The sequence below is a fragment of the Thalassophryne amazonica genome, chromosome 19 (genome assembly GCF_902500255.1).
Source record: "Thalassophryne amazonica chromosome 19, fThaAma1.1, whole genome shotgun sequence".
NCBI classification, from domain to species: Eukaryota; Metazoa; Chordata; class Actinopteri; order Batrachoidiformes; family Batrachoididae; genus Thalassophryne; species Thalassophryne amazonica.
In genome coordinates, this window is record NC_047121.1 from 35,126,563 (window position 1) to 35,149,641 (window position 23,079).

General features: G+C 40.9%; 1 protein-coding gene across 4 annotated transcripts in view; it reads right to left on the bottom strand.

Moving 5' to 3' along the window:
- LOC117532108 (SAM and SH3 domain-containing protein 1-like) overlaps positions 1-23,079 on the bottom strand; it is a 172,617-nt gene that overhangs the window by 15,535 nt on the left and 134,003 nt on the right. For 2 of the 4 annotated variants that reach the window (XM_034195364.1, XM_034195363.1), the window contains exons 2-9: positions 9,501-9,629; positions 9,186-9,236; positions 8,667-8,716; positions 4,333-4,401; positions 4,197-4,237; positions 3,833-3,919; positions 3,554-3,666; positions 3,051-3,152 (exon numbers count right to left, since the gene is read on the bottom strand). In XM_034195364.1, coding sequence (XP_034051255.1) covers positions 3,051-3,152; positions 3,554-3,666; positions 3,833-3,919; positions 4,197-4,237; positions 4,333-4,401; positions 8,667-8,716; positions 9,186-9,236; positions 9,501-9,545 — 558 coding nt within the window. In that variant the 5' untranslated portion in view covers positions 9,546-9,629. The remainder of the gene's footprint in view (positions 1-3,050; positions 3,153-3,553; positions 3,667-3,832; positions 3,920-4,196; positions 4,238-4,332; positions 4,402-8,666; positions 8,717-9,185; positions 9,237-9,500; positions 9,630-23,079) is intronic. The other 2 variants (XM_034195362.1, XM_034195361.1) reach the window with 1 other exon arrangement.

Consider the following 23,079-nt stretch of genomic DNA (forward strand, 5'->3'; position numbering starts at 1 on the left):
TTAATGATGGCTTTCATTTAGCTTTTCTGTATGTAAATCCCATTTCCTTTAGGTGGTTTCTTACAGTTCGGTCACAGACGTTGACTCCAGTTTCCTCCCATTTGTTCCTCATTTGTTTTGTTGTGCATTTTCGATTTTTGAGACATATTGCTTTAAGTTTTCTGTCTTGACGCTTTGATGTCTTCCTTGGTCTACCAGTATGTTTGCCTTTAACAACCTTCCCATGTTGTTTGTATTTGGTCCAGAGTTTAGACACAGCTGACTGTGAACAACCAACATCTTTTGCAACATTGCGTGATGATTTACCCTCTTTTAAGAGTTTGATAATCCTCTCCTTGGTTTGAACTGACATCTCTCGTGTTGGAGCCATGATTCATGTCAGTCCACTTGGTGCAACAGCTCTCCAAGGTGTGATCACTCCTTTTTAGATGCAGACTAACGAGCAGATCTGATTTGATGCAGGTGTTAGTTTTGGGGATGAAAATTTACAGGGTGATTCCATAATTTATTCCTCAGAATTGAGTGATTCCATATTTTTTTTCCCTCTGCTTGGTCTAAAAAAGTAACCGTTACTGACTGCCACAATTTTTTTTCTTGATTTCTTATAGTGTTTCTTAAAGCCAGAAAGCCATTTGAAATGACTTTACTTTTGTGTCATGTCTGTGATCTGCTTTTTTCTACAAAATTAAACAACTGAATGAACATCCTCTGAGGCCGGTGATTGCATAATTTTTTGCCAGGGGTTGTACTGAGTAAAACACAACAGGTACAGTAGTGTTCAGAATAATAGTAGTGCTATGTGACTAAAAAGATTAATCCAGGTTTTGAGTATATTTCTTATTGTTACATGGGAAACAAGGTACCAGTAGATTCAGTAGATTCTCACAAATCCAACAAGACCAAGCATTCATGATATGCACACTCTTAAGGCTATGAAATTGGGCTATTAGTAAAAAAAAAAGTAGAAAAGGGGGTGTTCACAATAATAGTAGTGTGGCATTCAGTCAGTGAGTTCATCAATTTTGTGGAACAAACAGGTGTGAATCAGGTGTCCCCTATTTAAGGATGAAGCCAGCACCTGTTGAACATGCTTTTCTCTTTGAAAGCCTGAGGAAAATGGGACGTTCAAGACATTGTTCAGAAGAACAGCGTAGTTTGATTAAAAAGTTGATTGGAGAGGGGAAAACCTATACGCAGGTGCAAAAAATTATAGGCTCAATGGCCTAAAGAGAAATGGAGGAATATTTTGTGGACTGACAAGAGAAAAATTGTTCATTCTTGGGTCCAAGGGCCGCAAACAGTTTGTGAGACAACCCCCAAACTCTGAATTCAAGCCACAGTTCACAGTGAAGACAGTGAAGCGTGGTGGTGCAAGCATCATGATATGGGCATGTTTCTCCTACTATGGTGTTGGGCCTATATATCGCATACCAGGTATCATGGATCAGTTTGGATATGTCAAAATACTTGAAGAGGTCATGTTGCCTTATGCTGAAGAGGACATGCCCTTGAAATGGGTGTTTCAACAAGACAATGACCCCAAGCACACTAGTAAACGAGCAAAATCTTGGTTCCAAACCAACAAAATTAATGCCTCGCAGATGTGAAGAACTCATGAAAAACTGTGGTTATACAACTAAATACTAGTTTAGTGATTCACGGGATTGCTAAAAAAGCAGTTTGAACAAAACAGTTTTGAGTTTGTAGCGTCAACAGCAAATGCTACTATTATTGTGAACACCCCCTTTTCTACTTTTTTTACTAATAGCCCAATTTCATAGCCTTAAGAGTGTGCATATCATGAATGCTTGGTCTTGTTGAATTTGTGAGACTCTACTGAATCTTCTGGTACCTTGTTTCCCATGTAACAATAAGAAATATACTCAAAACCTGGATTAATCTTTTTAGTCACATTGCACTACTATTATTCTGAACACTACTGCACGTGTACAAAAACACAGAAAATGGAAAATGAGAGTTAAACCGCAGAGAAACAAAGAAAAGTGAGAAATTTTCTAGAACACAGTTCTCTTTCCTGACAAAGTGGAGAAATTCTTTCAGACAGTCCACACGAATGTGCACTGAACCTGAGCCCCTTAATCACCCCACACATACATAAAAGAGCTGCAGCCTGCATAACAGAACCCTGTGCTGAATCCACCCGCTCACTGCAGCACAATCGGGGGTTAGTGCTTTGACAGCAATGAATAGAGTCCTCCCTGCACTCTGCAGTTGGCCCCGAGCTGCTGCAGAGCGCAGGGAGGGACCCAGTTCATCATCAGGACAGAGTGAGTGGAAAAGAGGTGTTTGTCAACAGCTCAGCAGCCTTGGTGCTGGAAAAAGAGCATAACACACTGCCCAAAGCAGAGATTCAGAAATAAAAAGTAACTAAAGGTGCTTTGACGTGCACGAATTCGATCCCTGCAGTTTACTCACTGGCACGCAATCTGGCATGCCAGTGAGTAAACTTGTCAGAAACTGTTGTAAACTGTGTGTCAACTGTGCGCAGCTGTGTGCCAGTGCGCTAAGAAAATTTTGAAATGTTCAAAACTTCTGGCACACATTAATTTCATGAATTTGTCGTGAACACTGCACAACGTATTTGAAAACACTGCATGTAAATGTGCCTCATTGCGCGTAACGCATCTGAACAATTATGACGAGATGTTACATCTATAATAAACATAATTTTACAGATACATTATCTAACTGATAAGAAGGAATGAAAATTCACCTGATTTACCAATCAATTACAATATATTATAAATAATTACCTTTGAGACAAGATTCCAAAATCCGTTCTCCATTGCACAATGCGCACAACACAATCTGCAGCTGTAGATAATTTCTCTGTGATTCTAGGAGCAAATGTGTCATCAGCTACGAAATTATTGTTTTATATAGTGTGGCGTCAAGCGGGACAAAGCGCAGCATCCAGCGGGACAAAGCAGGCCACACTGGCACGATGAATTGTGCAGCAGTGCGGGGCTCAAGTTCGTGCAATTGTCAAGGTGCCTTAAGATTCACTCCGAGTGAGCTTAAAGACTTACGCTGCAGTTGAACGACTCATTTGTGAAGGGAAAAGAAGGATCAGTCCACTCTGGGGGATCGGACCTACACGTCTGTCTGTTCTGGCTCTCAAACTCCTTCAACTGCAAAAGGGTAAAAGACAACTGTGTATCACTAGTGCACGTGGCAAAGCCAGAAGCAGCTGGTACATGAGTTTTATGTGAATAATTATTATTTTGCCTACATCAGGACACTGTAATGTGCTTCTAAAAACATTTTCACACAGGACTGGCAAATATTTGTGCATTCAGATTTCCCTAGAGATGGGGCTACCAGAGGAAGCTTTGCAGTTTACCCAAACGTGCTGCTTGTGGAAGTGACAGAAATTAAAATACTTTAGTCTTCAGCATTTACATCAGAAAAATCTTTGACACACTGGCTTAAAAAAAGCAAAACAAACTGCATTCTCTTTCTCACAGTTCTTGGTTAAATTTTAATGAGATCCAAAAAATGCTCAGGAGAGCAGAGACATGACACATCATACCCGTGCCAGTGCTTCCTCTATAGAGATCATGTTCTCCTTCACCATCATCATCAGCTGAATGCGCTCCTCATCACTCATTGTAATTTCACTGGCCACAAAACCAACATCATCACCTGCAAACAGAGTAAAGCTCAGAACGTCTTTATTACAGCCTTTAGATAAACTATATGAAGAAGAGAATAATTATAAAAGAAAAAGCTTTTGATTAAAAATTGTTGAACTGAAGCATGTACTTTCTTTTTTGTGCACAGCTGTTTTATGATCTTTGACTTAACATACCTTTTGAAATATGATGCACTGCTCCTTTAGGTGATTTTCTAAAACTCTGCCAAAAAGACTTGCTCTGTCTTTTTCCATCCCATTTTCCTATGCAATACAAACATTTTGGTTGTAGATAAGCAGCAGCATTTGTCTCCAAATGACACTAATATTCAGAGTTTAAAATCTTAACACTCTGCACTATCAATGCGGTTCTCAAAGAATAGAAAATATCATGCGGGCTTAAGGCAGTTCTTCAAAATATGGAGGTTTTAATTTGTTTTAAGAGCTTGATGTAATAAAAAATTTCTGTCAGTCTGATTACAAATCAAAAATCTGAAAATACAATTACATGTGAAAAAATTCATATAAAACATCATCTTACCCCCTGATCCATCATCAGAGATCGATTTGTGTACAGGACACCTAAAACAAACAAATAAAGAAAATAACAAAACAAAAACAATTTTACTTAATTTGAAGTCATCAAATTTTGTGAAATATCCTGAACTAAGCAGTACCTGTTTTCCAAAGTTATTTTCTTCATTTTCTCGTTTATCCCACCATCATCCTTAACATGTCCGTCCAATCTTTTAACAAATTAAAGAGAAATAAAAATCACAAAAGGGCACTGTCTTACATTGCAGCAGTATCATAGTAAAGCCAAATGAAAGTCGTCAAAACAGTTGAAAAAGGCCGGCTGCTGGTGGTTGATGAACAGAGGTCAGCACATTACAGCCATCAGGGGAACAATAGAGCCTTTTTCATGTCCAGGCGAAATTTTGAAGCAGCACTCTTTGCATTCTCACCCTCCCTCAGTCTCTTCATCTGCCTGAGCGGCTTGCTCCGAATGACTGACTCTCTCTCTTAACAGTTAGCACTTGTTTTTGGTGCTGGACTGATAACGCAGCTTCTAACCACATTCAGTTAATTTTGTAAATATCACACATTAGATAATGACACTGTCCACTGCAGAAATGATGGAGGTGCTTTCTTGACAGCAACACATTTACCACACTGTTTGTATTTCTTAATGACGTGATGCAAATCAAGTCCAAGACATACAGTAGTGTTCAGAATAATAGTAGTGCTATGTGACTAAAAAGATTAATCTAGGTTTTGAGTATATTTTTTATTGTTACATGGGAAACAAGGTACCAGTAGATTCAGTAGATTCTCACAAATCCAACAAGACCAAGCATTCATGATATGCACACTCTTAAAGCTATGAAATTGGGCCATTAGTAAAAAAAAGTAGAAAAGGGGGTGTTCACAGTAATAGTAGCATCTGCTGTTGATGCTACAAACTCAAAACTATTATGTTCAAACTACTTTTTTAGCAATCCTGTGAATCACTAAACTAGTATTTAGTTGTATAACCACAGTTTTTCATGATTTCTTCACATCTGCAAGGCATTAATTTTGTTGGTTTGGAACCAAGATTTTGCTGGTTTACTATTGTACTTGGGGTCATTGTCTTGTTGAAACACCCATTTCAAGGGTTTGTCCTCTTCAGCATAAGGCAACATGACCTTTTCAAGTATTCTGACATATCCAAACTGATCCATGATACTTGGTATGTGATATATAGGCCCAACACCATAGTAGGAGAAACATGCCCATATCATGATGCTTGCACCACCATGCTTCACTGTCTTCACTGTGAACTGTGGCTTGAATTCAGAGTTTGGGGGTCGTCTCACAAACTGTCTGCGGCCCTTGGACCCAAAAAGAACAATTTTACTCTCATCAGTCCACAAAATATTCCGCCATTTCTCTTTAGGCCAGTTGATGTGTTCTTTTGCAAATTGTAACCTCTTCTGCACATGTCTTTTATTTAACAGAGGGACTTTGCAGGGGATTCTTGCAAATAAATTAGCTTCACACAGGCGTCTTCTAACTGTCACAGCACTTACATGTAACTCCAGACTGTCTTTGATCATCCTGAAGCTGATCAATGGGTGAGCCTTTGCCATTCTGGTTATTCTTCTATCCATTTTGATGGTTGTTTTCCATTTTCTTCCACGCGTCTGTTTTTTTTTGTCCATTTTAAAGCACTGGAGATCATTGTAGATGAACAGCCTATAATTTTTTGCACCTGCGTATGTTTTCCCCTCTCCAATCAACTTTTTAATCAAACTATGCTGTTCTTCTGAACAATGTCTTGAACGTCCCATTTTCCTCAGGCTTTCAAAGAGAAAAGCATGTTCAATAGGTGCTGGCTTCATCCTTAAATAGGGGACACCTGATTCACACCTGTTTGTTCCACAAAACTGATGAACTCACTGACTGAATGCCACACTACTATTATTGTGAACACCCCCTTTTCTACTTTTTTTTACTAATAGCCCAATTTCATAGCTTTAACAGTGTGCATATCATGAATGCTTGGTCTTGTTGGATTTGTGAGAATCTACTGAATCTATTGGTACCTTGTTTCCTATGTAACAATAAGAAATATACTCAAAACCTGGATTAATCTTTTTAGTCACATAGCACTACTATTATTCTGAGCACTACTGTATTCAGAGATTCAGAAATAATAATGTATCCATCCCCTGACGTGTCTAAAGAAAATGTGGCAGTAAAAGAGATGATCTGTATTAAAAATAACCACTTATATTTAGTTTGTCCAATTACTTATGGAACTTGAAAATGGAGGCACTATGCCACTAAACTTCAGGTCAGGTCTGGGAGCATATGCTACACTCACACATCCTGGACATAAGGTGTTTCCGTTGTGTGCTGCCATACTGACAACAACCCAGGCAGACAACTGAGCCACCTCTCAAAAATAAGAGTCCATTTGTCACATTCAGGTGAAACATGGGTTCCCCCTTGGCCTTTCCCAGCTGCTGGTGCCATCTACACTGAGGCCCCTTCAGACACGATCATGCCTAGAAAAGTGTGCCATATGGCTAGAATGTTGTAGCTGATGTTCCCTCACAATGCAGATGATACTCCTCATCTTAGTCTCACTAAGTAACCATTCATTTCACAGAAAGTCATTCCAGCAGTACACAAGGATCCTTCAAAAGAGACCATGCACCAAAGAAACCTAGTCGTCCCTTATGGTACTGCACATCTAACAACCATACAGTAAGATAGGAAGCACCAGAACACCAAAAGCTTGAACCTTTATTTTCCTGTAAAGATCGTGTCATCGTCAAACACTTCTGTCTCAAGACCTCATGACTCCATAAGTTCTTCTGAGGTGCCTCTCAATGCTGGAGTCCTGAAGTCACAGTCAAGTGTTCAACTATGACTTCAGGAAACAGTGTTGCTTGGACAGTTCAAGCCAAAATGCCTTTCTTTCTACTACTACCTTCTCTCAGAGGAGTTGTTGCTTTCACTGTCACCAATCTATGTTTGTCCCACTAGGGGGCGGTCAAAACGTCCTATAAACCATGCTTCAATTTAAAAAGGCTTTGTTGTTACATTTTTGTACAGTTTTTGAATAATATTGGCATATTTGTAGCAATGACACTGTTAAGCTATGAACATTACTCAATTTTTCAGCATACTATTTAAAAAATCCTAAGCAAATCAACATGTTGTGGGATCCCTAGTCATCACTCAAAATGTGCCATTAAAGTCTGCATTTCAGTAACAAAATATGACTAATCTACAAAATATTGACAAACACACAATGAAAGGAAGGAAGAAAGGAAGTATGAAGGTGACACAAATTTGTAATAAATGTGACAGATGAACAGCAGGAAGGAACCACACATGTCCACCAGCTGACAGAGATAATATGGAGGAATTATCATGGGTCAGCTTCCACAAAGTGATAAGAAAATGATAAATATGATGCTTCACAAAACAGATGGCACTATTATCGTTTCCAGATAATGTGTAAAGCCACAACACCACACATTATGTGAGTTTTATATAGTAATTGTATAGGCTGTGTCACATGGTGATGGACAGAGCAAATGGATTAGTTACATATTTAAATATTTTGCTGTGTGGCGATATCACATAATCCATCAGTATCCAGTGGATTTGGGGCTTGATAGACAGATGATGCCACATTTCTACTGGCAACACAGAGAGCTACACTCAACAGAATAATTTTCCTGGTTTCAACACATATGCGCACTGGGGGAATTGGATTTGAGCGGGATTCAGCAAGGTCTGATTGTAAATGTGGATTGAATCCAGATCATTCAGGATCATGTCATACTTCCTGATGTCATACTGATGATGTCATACATCAACCAACTTGGAGGTGCCTCCATACCAAGAGAATCCACCGAGTTCACTCTAACATCTAGATTAAAAAAAGCACTGTCTTTTTCTTCAGCGACCTTGGCGAAATGAACAGCCGTGCTACTTGTTGTTGCGTCGGGAACTGTCCCCTCTCCGCTCGTGCAGAATTCACACTCCGCATCGGCGATTTGGCCAATCAGAAGCCCAGTCTGAAGCATTGGACAGTGGTAGGATATAAACACATGAATATTGTAAAAGTAAATAACAAGTAGAGGACAAAACAGTAAACAAATGTGCAGGCAGTGGGAATACTCTCTACCCAATGTCTGCTCAAGGTTTTGTGCACGCACATAACTTTTTACGGACTCGGCGGACATCTGCTGACAAGGAACTCCCTTTGCGGCTGGGATAAGGGCTTTTGTACGATAAAAATGAACACAAATAGATATCCAAAATTCGTATCACCTCCTCATACGTTTCCTTGATTGGTCATGGAGTGACATGGGCTTAAGTACATTACAGCTATTCCAGTAATTTCTTTTAGTTGTTATTTGTAATACACATATAAAACTTTTCTCATAGTGTCTAAATATATCTCTCAAAAATACAAAATACAAGGTTATTCTGGAGATTATTTTACCTTCTCTCAATCTCTGGAGTGGATGTGGTACTACTGAATCCAAGGGATTCCTGAAAGAGAAGACAATGCATGAATGAAAATGCAACAACATACTGAGATATTTTAAGTTTAAAAAAACTCTTCTTTTTTTTTTACAGCAACAAGAGAATTATAATTACTGTGCTTCCCTGTAAAGGAGCAGCAGACAAATTATGTGGTTGACAAATAACTATACGTATAAAGTGAATAAACTGCAATTTAGAGATGCTGAAGGAGGAATCAAAGTTCAGTCTATATATATATATATATTAAAAAAAACATTTCTGAAACAGAACTCCTCTCACTGGCAACACAAACCCACACATTCCACAAGACAATCTCAAGGTTAGCCTGCTGTATATAAATACTTGTTTGCAGTCTGATAATTTTAGTTTTGCTCACAAAAAGCCATGACAGTGTGATTCCACAGTATGTTATCAGTGTGTCTGCTGATACACAGAGGACAAAGCATTTCTGACACAAGCTGAGCTGGAAACTCACCTGGACATGAGAACGGAGCTGCACTGATGTGGCTGCTGAGTCAATCTTTCCCTGAAACACATGCACAGGGGAGGTCAGGGATGAAATTATACCATCACGATGACAGAAATAGAAATAAAAATTGGTTGAGTTGAACAGGCCACATTATAAAATGACTGTAGTTGACTGAATGTGTCATCGTCTATCATCTGTGCAATGGATATAATTTAACGCAAAGACGTTGCTGTAAATTGCAGAGATATCAAGTGTCAAGATATTTTTTGGATGTTGCTGTTTTATTAAAAGGTCTCTACTCCAAAAACTCAAACTACTAACCATCTCTGCATCTTGTACTACTTTGCGTTTTCGTAACTCTTCCATCCTTTCACACACGTCGCTGAGAGAAGTACCGTAGTAATCAGAGTACTCCTGAGCCAGATCATCAAGGTTCCCCACTGAGCCATCCTGAAAGAGATGGAGAGATATCCAAACCAGACATGAGCAGAGATCGAAAAGTTATTAAAAAAACAAAACAAAAACAGAAAGCCCTATCTTAATCAAAGTGGTGCACAATAGCTGCAGGTGATATGACCAAAAATTTATTTCATGGTATCTTTCGCTTTTTAGATGGTGATTTGATTATTTCACAGTATTACCTTTTTTGCACTATGTGGCCACTTTAATAATAATAACTTAGTCCATGTTTGCATTTGCCCCTGTCCACTGCCCGTAACACAGTGCACCAGACCCCTTACACCCCCCCTTGCAGGTGGAGAGCCCACATGGAGGTGACATCATGTTGTTTTTTTCAGTCTGACAGTGGGAAGGAAAACTCCCTTTTAACAGGAAGAAACCTCCAGCAGAACCAGGCTCAGGGAGGGGCAGTCTTCTGCTGGGACTGGTTGGGGCTGAGGGAGAGAACCAGGAAAAGACATGCTGTGGAGGGGAGCAGAGATCAATCACTAATGATTAAATGCAGAGTGGTACATACAGAGCAAAAAGAGAAAGAAACACTCAGTGCATCATGGGAACCCCCCAGCAGTCTAAGTCTATAGCAGCATAACTAAGGGATGGTTCAGGGTCACCTGATCCAGCCCTAACTATAAGCTTTAGCAAAAAGGAAAGTTTTAAGCCTAATCTTAAAAGTAGAGAGGGTGTCTGTCTCCCTGATCCGAATTGGGAGCTGGTTCCAGAGGAGAGGAGCCTGAAAGTTGAAGGCTCTGCCTCCCATTCTACTCTTACAAACCCTAGGAACTACAAGTAAGCCTGCAGTCAGAGCGAAGCGCTGTATTGGGGTGTATAAATCACAGTTTAACCATTTTCATGAATGTTATGTCTTCTTGTGAATATGATTTTATAGTGAGTTACAGCTGTAAGAATAGTAAATGTGTTTTGACTCAGAAAAACAGGAAAAAAAACAAAACTGTTAATTGCCACACAGACCACCTCCACCTTTGCATCTGATCACTACAGCTTCAGCAGTGCAGTGCTGATCAGAGCTGAAGCAAATGTTTAATGTTCTTTAATAAATGGCTATTTGGTGTGAGGTTTTATTTATTTCACTGGTGTTATTTTTCACTGGCATCATTTAAAAAAATATTCAATCAATCAATCAATCAATTTTATTTATATAGCGCCAAATCACAACAAACAGTTGCCCCAAGGCGCTTTATATTGTAAGGCAAGGCCATACAATAATTACGTAAAAACCCCAATGGTCAAAACGACCCCCTGTGAGCAAGCACTTGGCGACAGTGGGAAGGAAAAACTCCCTTTTAACAGGAAGAAACCTCCAGCAGAACCAGGCTCAGGGAGGGGCAGTCTTCTGCTGGGACTGGTTGGGGCTGAGGGAGAGAACCAGGAAAAAGACATGCTGTGGAGGGGAGCAGAGATCAATCACTAATGATTAAATGCAGAGTGGTGCATACAGAGCAAAAAGAGAAAGAAACACTCAGTGCATTATGGGAACCCCCCAGCAGTCTAAGTCTATTCCTGGCCTGGTAGGGGTTATGTCCTATAACAAGGGAAAAACTGATTTATCACATTGTTGCCAGTATTGCACCAGCCATATCGTGGCCCACTATGATACCGTTATACCGGTGTCGCAGACCGAACGGTCCCCCCTAAAAATCGGCCCACCCTGCCTTCACTGCGCATGTGTCATTTCGGAGCTCAGCAGCACTTCTGAGACAGAGTCTCTTCACCCAAAGCGATCAAATGGATGAATGGGATTATTAACCATCAGATGACACGGTAAAATCTCTTAAATCATTCTAAAGCCAGTTTTAAGCAGAAATGAGGCCATTTTAAGTAGAAATGAGGTAATATTCCGTGATGCTTTGAAATGACGGACGCCCAGTGAACACAACAGCTAGCAGCCCGTGTAGCCGCGTTGCTCTGATCGCTTCCTCCATCTTTTATGATGAAATAATGCTGAATTTATGTGTAAATGATTGTTGTACAAAAGCTTCAGATATCTGATGACGATAGATGACGACTGGAGTTCAGTTTTAAGCAGAAACGAGGTGATAATCCGTGAACCGCGGCTGATGACGCATGCGCAGTGAAGGCAGGGCGGACCGATTTTTAGGGGGGACCGTTTGGTCTGCAACACCGGCCACTCCCAGTGCACAGCCTAAAGTGCACAGTTCAAGTGTAGTTAAGGGTCACAGGGGGCTGGAGTCTCTCTCTGCTATCACTAGGGCAAGAGGTGGGGAAACACCCTGGACAGGACACTAGTCTATTGCACACAAACTCACTCACACATCACTCACATCTACAGTCAATTTAGACTCACCAGTTCATCTGAACCTGTATGTTTTTAGAAGTGGTAGGAAGCAGGAGCACCCAGAGGGAATCCAGGCAAACACAGAGAGAACATGCAAACACCACCTAGAAAGGATCAGGTCAGAAGCGACTAAAGCCACAGAGCCTCCGTGCTGCCTCGTATTTTGGGCATGGTGTAAAATAAACAAATCAGATTGCTGTCTGCCATTATGTTTAAGCAACTGATGCTATTTAGATGGCAAACTGATGAAAGATTTCTGCAAACAATGCATGGGAGTGGCAGCAGCACTCATCCATCACAGCTCCTTGAGGTGAAGCATTAAGGCACCTCCTGCAACACTTCCTTGTCTTCCTCCTCCAGCAAAACGATATCACACACATCCCAGCCTGTGCAGGCAGGTCCCCATGCTGCACCTGTACGACCTAGGGCCAGCCTGGTTTTGGGAGCAAAATTTTGTATTTTCCCCATTTAGTTTTATTTTGTTTAAAATATTTGTTTAGGTTTGATGTGCATTCTAGTGTGTACAAGCAGAGTGTATGCACGTCAAAAACTTTTTATGTAAGGTGTATCTGAATACTGTGCCGTGTAAATAGCAAAAAAAATTCTGCACGATTTCAGACCAGGATTTTATTGGTCTGTGGTGCAATCGCTTTCTGCTTCCCTTATGATTTGCTTGACCACACCTTATTTTAACACTAATATGTGCATGAGTGCACAAATGAGTGCCAGTAGACCTCCTATTTAAACAACATCGGTGCTTGGGATGAACATGACATCAGTAGAAAACTATCGATGGCACTTGCGCTGTGTGCTGCTTTGTGTCGGTTGTAAGATAAGTCCCCAGATGCAGAACAAGATGCCAAACAGCAGGATGCGGTAAACATTGCTCACTGCCATGATAAGACATTGTTTGAAGCTTCAGCAGAAAACCAGTCAGGAAACACTGAGATAAAGTTTGATGTCCAGCAGTGATAAAGCTGCTGTCTAGCTTCAGCAGTTTGTTGTCTTCCTGCTCACTGACCTCCTTCCACCTCCACAGTCCTACTCAGAACTGACCCTCTGACCAGAGGAAACATGGTATGACGCAACCATGAGTCTCACTCTGCTCTTCTGCAGTCATGAGAAGTTGAGTTAAGAGGTCACAGTTCACTTCACCGTAAATCACCACAAGCAGAATTATTCGGCCAGATGAAAATTTGTCCTAAACAAGAGCAAACTCTCCTGGTTGTTATCGAACTTTATTTCCTGCAATTATACTACATGAAGCTAAGTATTTTTTGCTGTGAGGGAAGAAGACAAATAAGAAATGTGTCATTTCAGAGAAACAGCTAAATAAAAAACAACAAACAAAAAGAAAACCATGGGCCTACTGTTGGCATGTCATCTCTCTTTTGAAGAAGTTGAGTCGCAATCCAACATAACGGTCCTCTTTTTTTTTCCTTTTGTCCTCCAGATGTGATTACTCAGAAGAGTGAAGGATAGGTGTTAAGCCCCATTTACACACAGACGGTAAGAGCTCCCGGAAGCATCCCGGAAGAGTTTTTGGCCGTCTTAAGGATCACACGCCATTGTTAACGCCGGCACTAGGGGGCGTGGTTTAGTTCCTGCTTTACCGGGAATCGTCGAAAAAATTATTCAACATGTCGAATAATTCCGGGAGCGCTTCCGGAGACCTCCCGTGACGACAAACAACAGCGTTTGACACTTTTTAATCGCCGTTTCATCCTGCCGCTTCCTGTAGTGCCACAGTTCTCGTCGCGCCGCGATGACCAATCAGGGACTGAATATGTAGTGACGTGGAGATGTCTGGAGTGAACATGTCCTGTATCTGGTAGCAGACTGTGAGCAGGACTTATGTCTCTTTTGTCCTTTATTTTACAATCATGACAGAGGTTTTGGAGCGAGCAGCAGCACCACAGCAGCTTGGAGCAGAGGTTCGTTTTAATTTTATTTTACGTGCGTGCGCGCGCAAATCGTCCTGGACATTATTTTACTTATTAGCTACACAGCTGTATAATAAAGCAAGTGGTGACTGGCTTCTAAACACAATTATGACAGAGTTTTTTGGGGGAAAGAACGAGGAGCAGCCCGCAGCATGTGCGTGCATGAACGGGACAGTTGATCCTCAAATTGGGTCCTGCAGAGGCGGAAGGACCGCTGAAAGCGGCCGTCACCCAGACACAGCTCCTGGAGCAAATAATAATACTCTCTGTATTGGGAGCTTTCCACAGCAACTCGCTCCGTGTGATCAAGGTCCGTCATTTGACTGACAACCGGAGCTGGCGAGCTCCGCCCCTTTCCACCGTGAAAACAGCCGGAACTACCACGAACTTCGGTCTACGTACTACTCACCGACAAAACCATCTGTGTGTAAACCTTGCTTTAAACAATCATAATGAATTGTTGGGCACTGTGTCACACCCACTGAACTCTACACTACGTGGAATGGGCCCGATTGATCACTGCACCTTGATTGGCCGCTGAGGTGTGAAGCCGGCGGAAGTATAGAAAACGCCATCTTGTTTCCTCCAGAACTTCGAACGCCAATATAAAAAAGATGCTCGTCGCACGCACAATTTAGATTAATAATCGCCGATTTAGCTTTGTTTGATTTGATTTAGCTTTGTTTGCACCGCAAAATGCAATCTTGCGCTGCAATTAATTGCACGAATCATAATACTTGTGAAATTCATGGGAGAGGACTTTCAGGATTTTCAGTTTTGCTTTATTATTATGAGTTTTCCATGAAGTTGACAGGCCAGATTCAGTAATATACATTATTCAGTAATATACATATAATATAATACATATATTATACAGTAAAACATATAATATATATAATAATAATATAATATATATATTAGGGATGTGAATCGTTCAACAACTCACGATTCAATTCAATTCCGATTCTTGGGGTGACGATTCGATTCAGAATCGATTTTCGATTCAAAGAGCTCTGAGAAATAGTTATATTACTTAAAAAATATTTATGTTTAAGAAAATCCAGCTTTACAAGGTTAATCAAGTGATTCTAGATGTAAATTTACTTATCTGCTTTGCTCGTTCGGAGTTGGCTGGCAGTTTAGCGAAGCGCTGGTCAGTAGTCGGCAGATACCGCTGCTCCCATCTTTTAGCTCCGGGTGATGACGTAGCATGTGGGCTTGCGGATTTGAAGTGTTTCCGAAGTACTTGACTTTTATTTTGCAGATTCTGCACACTGCATAAGTCATGTCAAGCTCCTTCTTACACAGCAAATAATAAAATCCAAAATGTGCTCAAACATTTGCCTTCAGCAACGACGGTGCTGGCTGAATTAGCTCTTCATCCGCCATGCTAAGCTACAGCCACTGAACCCTGCAGCTCACAAGTGTTTGAAGCACGCCGGACCACCCCCCTCGCAGGGACGCTGTAGTACGAAAGCTGTTGCCTGACAAACGGTACACGCAGTGAGTAAGCAAGAAAATGTTTAAAAAAATGCTTTTTAAAAATCTATTCTTGGACATTTTGGATCGATTCAGAATCGTAATAAATAAGAATCGCGATTTGGAAGTGAATCGATTTTTCCAGACACCCCTATAATATATAATATTATAATATATATGTAATATGATATAATATAATAATAATACATATATAATACATATAATACATGTAATATAATTTTGAAATTTTCTGCCTCTAACTTGGTCTGGCTTCTTTGAAAATGTCAACTTCTATAGAGCATTATCAAATAATATTACTATACTATTTTTTATTTTGGATCCAAAATAAGATGCTGCTCCATCTGATGATGAAAGTGAGTACACGCTCTGTACATACATAAAAAGGTATTTTTCAAAATGTGTTAATCAGATGCTGTAAAGTTTTGAAATGTAAACAACTGTAAACAACTCATTTAAAATTGGGCCATTGCTCTAGTTGTATTTTGTTGTTTCAGACACTAAGGATGTCACATGGTTAATTTTCTGTTTGATAGAGTGTACACTGACGTGTGAATGGATTGACTGCTTTACATCAACTGTGATTGTGATTTGTTGCAATGTTCCTACTTCTGCAAAACTAAAATACATTCTAATGTTTACTTTAACTGATTGACCAATTACCTGTGTGCCTTTCTGTGTTTGTGCATGACATTAAAAAGTATTTGATTGTGGTTGATGTGCACCGTTTGGGGGGGTGTTTTGAGTGTGTGTGTGTTGTGTCAAATGAACATTATGTGTGACTGTATGTGTCAAATAAACATTATGTGTGTGTGTGGGGGGGGGGGGGGGCTTTGTGCGTGTTCACAAGCATATAATATGATAGAAAGTATTCAAATAGTGTTGCATTGCAAGAGCTTATAATGTCCATAGATTTAACAAGTTTTTGTTTCTATTTACTTTAGTAATCTATCAAAAACTACACGGCGTGTACAAGTCTTATAAATGGCCTTAACAGAGCTTAATAATATTACATAACTCGACGAAGGGCTTCATTCTGCATAAATTGGTGAGTTTGATTCCACTGTGCAGCGTTTGCGCCTTTTGGGGGACGCAAGATGGCCGACAATGCAGTGGCTTGGCTTCACTCGCTCAGCCGTGATGGCCATTCCACATAGTGTATAGTTCAGTGGTCACACCACGCACCCACACACCAGAGCACTACCGGTCCTGCTCACTCAATGTGTGGAGTCCAACACGCACCTCTGTGGGGCTGCGTAGCATATGGACAATTCCCATTATATGCCCATTATGTATGCAAATGCATTTCATTATGGAGACCACAGCATCCATGAGAGGTTAATTTTAGAACACTACAGGGGCAAAAACAAGAGGCTACAAATATGTCTCTCACAGCTACGAAACTTAACTAATACAGTAAAAAGTCGTCTAAACCATCATCGTATATACCGGATACTCGCACTCACCGGACAAAAGCAAAAGTCTCAATGCCTTTGTAAGGTTTTCCATGTAATAAACACCGTACATACCGTTTTTTGTACAATGGATTTTTGCTCACATCAGACAAAACGTCCCGCCCCATCACAATGTACTTTCATTAAAAACTCCTCGCATGTACCAGACAGCCTGGACGTGCCCAGCCACAACAGGGGTACGAAATAAAGTTCAGCACTGACACTCGTCAGTTCGAGGAAAGTGAGTACGCATTTCCTTGATTAAGACCCTGGCTCGTCCAGGGACAAATTATTTCAGAAAAAGCCACTGTTCCTGTGGTAAATTGCATAAAGACATGACATGAGAACTTTCAAGGGGTCACACACACGGCTACGTCTACATCAGAGTTATGTAGCTGGAGAAGCAAAAATCAGGCTTGAGGATTTTAAGGTACCACTCCACAGCAGACTTAGAAAAAAGAGTGACTCCACCAAATGTAATCTTTTTAATGCCCATAATGCCCGGTGCTTATTTAAGGCAGATGTTTATTTTTTTAAGATGAAGTTCTGATCTGGCCATTAAATGAGACGCACCCCTATTCAAGGTCAGGCGTTCAATCAAGGAAATACCTAAGGATTTCCTGTAGACTGTTCCATACATATAACAGATTTTGTCCATTTTATACATATAATGGATTTTTTCCCCATTTTATACATATAGAGGTTTTGACTGTTTTATTATAGCTATGCTGCTTGTTTACAAGCATTGATATCACAAGCATGCGCGCTGACGTGGTTGGCAAGAACGTGTGTAAAACGATACTACGAAAGAGAGAAAGTATGGCTTCTTCAAGTTCAGGAAGCAATTCAACGGGCTTTGAATATGTTTGAAACCTAGATAGTACAGCAATAGCAAGGTATTTCTCTAGGCTAACCCACAACAAAGGTCTTTGTATGCTTCCAGATCCATCAACAAACCCACGTGACCAGATTCATGATGTCACGAGAAGTATCGCTATTGTGTATATTGATTATAACAGACAAAATTTTAATCCATGAATCCATGATATGCAAGATTTCCTGTATTCAGAATGTCTTTAACCCCTTAACGCCCATCGTCGCATATATGCTACAATCTCTGACTCAAATATGCAACTTACCAAATTGACCTGTATGCCCGTTGTCGCAAATTTGCAACATACCATCATTATTATTATAACATTATAACATAAAGTCATTACCAGAATACCCAATATTACTATCTAGTTTTTGTGCAAAAGTGAAATTAATAATCTCAACATTATTTACCATCTACTTAAAGGCAAAAACACACACAAAACATTTTTTTATATACAGCTATATAAATTCGGGCGTTAAGGGGTTAAACTTTAAAGTAATGTCATTTCATTTTGGGGAGGTGATGGTCTAGTGGTTAAAGCGTTGGGCTTGAGACCAGAGGATCCTCAGTTCAAATCCCAGCTTGAGCAGAAAATCACTAAGAGCCCTTGGGCAAGGTCCTTAACCCCTTAACGCCTGAATTTATATAGCTGTATATAAAAAAAATGTTTTGTCTGTGTTTTTGCCTTTAAGTAGATGGTAAATAATGTTGAGATTATTAATTTCACTTTTGCACAAAAAATAAATAGTAATTTTGGTATTTTGGTAATGACATTATGTTATAATGTTATAATAATAATAATGGTATGTTGCAAATTTGCGACAACAGGCATACTGGTCAATTTGGTATGTTGCATATTTGAGTCAAATATTGTAGCATATATGTGACAATAGGCATTAAGGGGTTAATCCCCGATTTGCTCCCGGTGTGTAGTGAGTACCTTGTATGGCAGCACCCTCACATTGGGGAGAATGTGAGGCATTATTGTAAAGTGCTTTGAGCGTCTGATGCAGATGGAAAAGTGCTATATAAATGCAGTCCATTTACAATTTAATTTACTGAAACTACTCTATTTGTTGTGTGGGCCGCCAGAAGAGGAGGTACTGCTGGCCCACCACCAGAGGGCGCCCTGCCTGAAGTGCGGGCTTCAGGCACGAGAGGGTGCTGCCGCCACGGACACAGCCGGGAGTGACAGCTGTCTCTCATTATTTCCTGACAGCTGTCACTCATTCTTCATCATCTCACTCCATAAAACCCAGACGTCATCTCCACCTCATCGCTGAGATATCGTACTTCTATGGAGGTAACTTTCTCTGCCTGTATTAATTGATTCCAAGAGCTATTGTGTTGCAGCTGTCAACCAGAGGACCGGCGTGGGTCGCGACTGTTTCGTCCTACGTCCCATCAGATAAGTGGTTAAACAGACGCTGCACGAGTGTGTGTTAGAGGTGGAGGTGGCATTCCCACCGTTGTTGTTATGGGGTGTATACACACCCACACTTGACTGTCTTTGCTCTTCGCCAGCAGTACCAGATCCGACAGTCGGGGACGGTGATCACTTGGGAATTCGGGACTTGGCGGCTCCAGTATTCACCAGGTTCGGTGGCGGCGGAAATCGTGTGGTTCCGGCTCTTCTCAGGACAGACGTCTTCTATCCTCGAGCCTGCCCACACGTCACCTTTGTGGATTGACTGTTATCAGATTCTGAGATTGTCTGTGTATTCGTTGTGCACCTTCACAACATTAAATTGTTACTTTTTTGGCTCATCTATTGACCGTTCATTTGCGCCCCCTGTTGTGGGTCCGTGTCACTACACTTTCACAACACTATTTGAACATCAATAGTAAAGCAGCTGAAATGAAGGAGCCACCCTGTTAACTTTCCAAAATGTTTTAGCTTTTGAAAGCTAGCTTCCGGGTATAGAGGACATACGGTCTCTCCGAAACCCACAGCAAACATTTTTTCTAATGCACCTGAGGCAAATTCCGGTCCAAATATATATATATATATTATATATATATATATATATACACTCAACAAAAATATAAACGCAACACTTTTGGTTTTGCTCCCATTTTGTATGAGATGAACTCAAAGATCTAAAACTTTTTCCACATACATAATATCACCATTTCCCTCAAATATTGTTCACAAACCAGTCTAAATCTGTGATAGTGAGCACTTCTCCTTTGCTGAGATAATCCATCCCACCTCACAGGTGTGCCATATCAAGATGCTGATTAGACACCATGATTAGTGCACAGGTGTGCCTTAGACTGTCCACAATAAAAGGCCACTCTGAAAGGTGCAGTTTTGTTTTATTAGGGGGGGATACCAGTCAGTATCTGGTGTGACCACCATTTGCTTCATGCAGTGCAACACATCTCCTTCACATAGTGTTGATCAGGTTGTCAATTGTGGCCTGTGGAATGTTGGTCCACTCCTCTTCAATGGCTGTGCGAAGTTGCTGGATATTGGCAGGAACTGGTACACGCTGTCGTATACGCCGGTCCAGAGCATCCCAAACATGCTCAATGGGTGACATGTCCGGTGAGTATGTCGGCCATGCAAGAACTGGGACATTTTCAGCCTCCAAGAATTGTGTACAGATCCTTGCAACATGGGGCCGTGCATTATCCTGCTGCAACATGAGGTGATGCTCTTGGATGTATGGCACAACAATGGGCCTCAGGATCTCGTCACGGTATCTCTGTGCATTCAAAATGCCATCAATAAAATGCACCTGTGTTCTTCGTCCATAACAGACGCCTGCCCATACCATAACCCCACCGCCACCATGAGCCACTCGATCCACAACATTGACATCAGAAAACCGCTCACCCACACGACGCCACACACGCTGTCTGCCATCTGCCCTGGACAGTGTGAACCGGGATTCATCCGTGAAGAGAACACCTCTCCAACGTGCCAAACGCCAGCGAATGTGAGCATTTGCCCACTCAAGTTGGTTACGACGACGAACTGGAGTCAGGTCGAGACCCCGATGAGGACGACGAGCATGCAAATGAGCTTCCCTGAGACAGTTTCTGATAGTTTGTGCAGAAATTCTTTAGTTATGCAAACCGATTGTTTCAGCAGCTGTCCGAGTGGCTGGTCTCAGACGATCTTGGAGGTGAACATGCTGGATGTGGAGGTCCTGGGCTGGTGTAGTTACACGTGGTCTGCGGTTGTGAGGCTGGTTGGATGTACTGCCAAATTCTCTGAAACTCCTTTGGAGACGGCTTATGGTAGAGAAATGAACATTCAATACACAAGCAACAGCTCTGGTTGACATTCCTGCTGTCAGCATGCCAATTACACGCTCCCTCATATCTTGCGACATCTGTGGCATTGTGCTGTGTGATAAAACTGCACCTTTCAGAGTGGCCTTTCATTGTGGGCAGTCTAAGGCACACCTGTGCACTAATCATGGTGTCTAATCAGCATCTTGATATGGCACACCTGTGAGGTGGGATGGATTATCTCAGCAAAGGAGAAGTGCTCACTATCACAGATTTAGACTGGTTTGTGAACAATATTTGAGGGAAATGGTGATATTGTGTATGTATATATATATGGAAATACTTCATCTTGATCTTGTGTTGAGCAAAATTGTTATAAAAGGTGTGGGGTGGGCCCCAGGCGACTTTCAGATTTCACAGGTGGACCCTGGTATTCTTAAGTTTGAAAATGGCTGATTCAGACAATAGCTTTTTTTTTTACTGAGCGCATCTACCATAGCATGTTGGAATTGAAAGCAAAATTACAGCAAGCTTGAAGTACAGGCATCCTTTTTTAGAGGTTTTGTTCAGGAAACAATCTGATCTGTTTTTCAGGTTGCTAGCACTTAACATCTTGGAATAAAACCTCTGAATGTACTGATATGATGTGTTCTCTTAATTGTTGATTTAACAGATACACCAACCTCCTGGAGGGTGTTCTTGATTTGTCCAGCTGCTGCAAAGGGGAATTCCTTCCCTGTTGAGGAAGGAATTCTGTCATTATCTATTAATCTTCTTTCCTGTCATCTTTCAGCTTAGTGAGATTCCATGATAAAAGCTCACAAGACAAAGTTCACAAGACATAAATTCATAAGACAAAAGCTCACAAGACAAAGTTCATAAGACATAAATTCATAAGACAAAAGCTCACAAGACATAAATTCATAAGACAAAAGCTCACAAGACACAAATTCATAAGACAAAAGCTCACAAGACAAAGCTCACAAGACACAAATTCATAAGACATAAGCTCACACCCTTATTGAAAAAAGACAAAAGCTCACATTTAAAAAAAAAAGAAAGATAGAAGTAATTAAACAAAAGATCACAAACATAACAAATATTGTGTTAACACAGTTTTTCGCCTCAATTTACACATTTGATGAGTTAAGGCCCCCTGATGCTTGCACGCGGGTGGGATAGTCACGACGATGACTATCCCACCCCGTGTTCCCAGCTGGATGCCACACACTATGCGCTGGACACTGCGTATATAAAACAATTGCTTTGTAGTGGATTAATCATTTTCTGTCGAAGTTGGCTGTTGAAAACGCCTCTAATCACTTCCAGAATCACAGTGAACCGCTCCAGCTGCAGCTTTTCTGTCTCTCTCTCTCACGTGCATGCTTAACGTGGTGGAGAATGCATTTGGAACAGTCTAAAAGGGTAATTATTTGTCATGTTTATATTGTAATGGCTTGGTAAAACAGTGGCATGTTCATTCCTTCTTGTGTGCAGCTGTAAAAGTATGTTTATGATAGATTTAACATCTCATTATAAGCGTTCAGACGACCTGCTCTATGATGCGGTGCGCTGACGCAATCACTCGCACTCACACAAAGTGTTTTTGACTTGTTTGCGCAATGTTCAGTTGAAATTCACGTTACATATACGTGATAGAGATTTTGAACATTTCAAAACTTCCTTAGCGCACGTGCACGAAGCCGCGCACACTTTACAATGGTTCACAATAGGGCTGAAACAATTAGTCGAGAAACTCAAATAATTTGATTCCAAAAAATGTTTGAGGCAAATTCTGCGCCATGAAGCTTGGTTTAACGTTATAGTACATGTGCCAGGCCTGTGTGTGGTGCTGCCATGTCCCCAGTAAAAAAAAAAACAAAAAAACAGAAGACTGGAGCATAACAGCTAATCAAATTAGCAGCAATAGCTACAGCTTTCCAACGTGACACACAGAGTAAAATAAAGCCTTTTAAGAGAAAGTGGGTCCACGCTGATCATCTGAAGTAGTCTCTCTGCGCATTTAAAGCGAAGTAGTGTGTTTGTATATTTTTGAAAAATGCATGGTCCGCTCGACATGGGGAGGGATTTCAGCAAAACGTCAACCCCGGTG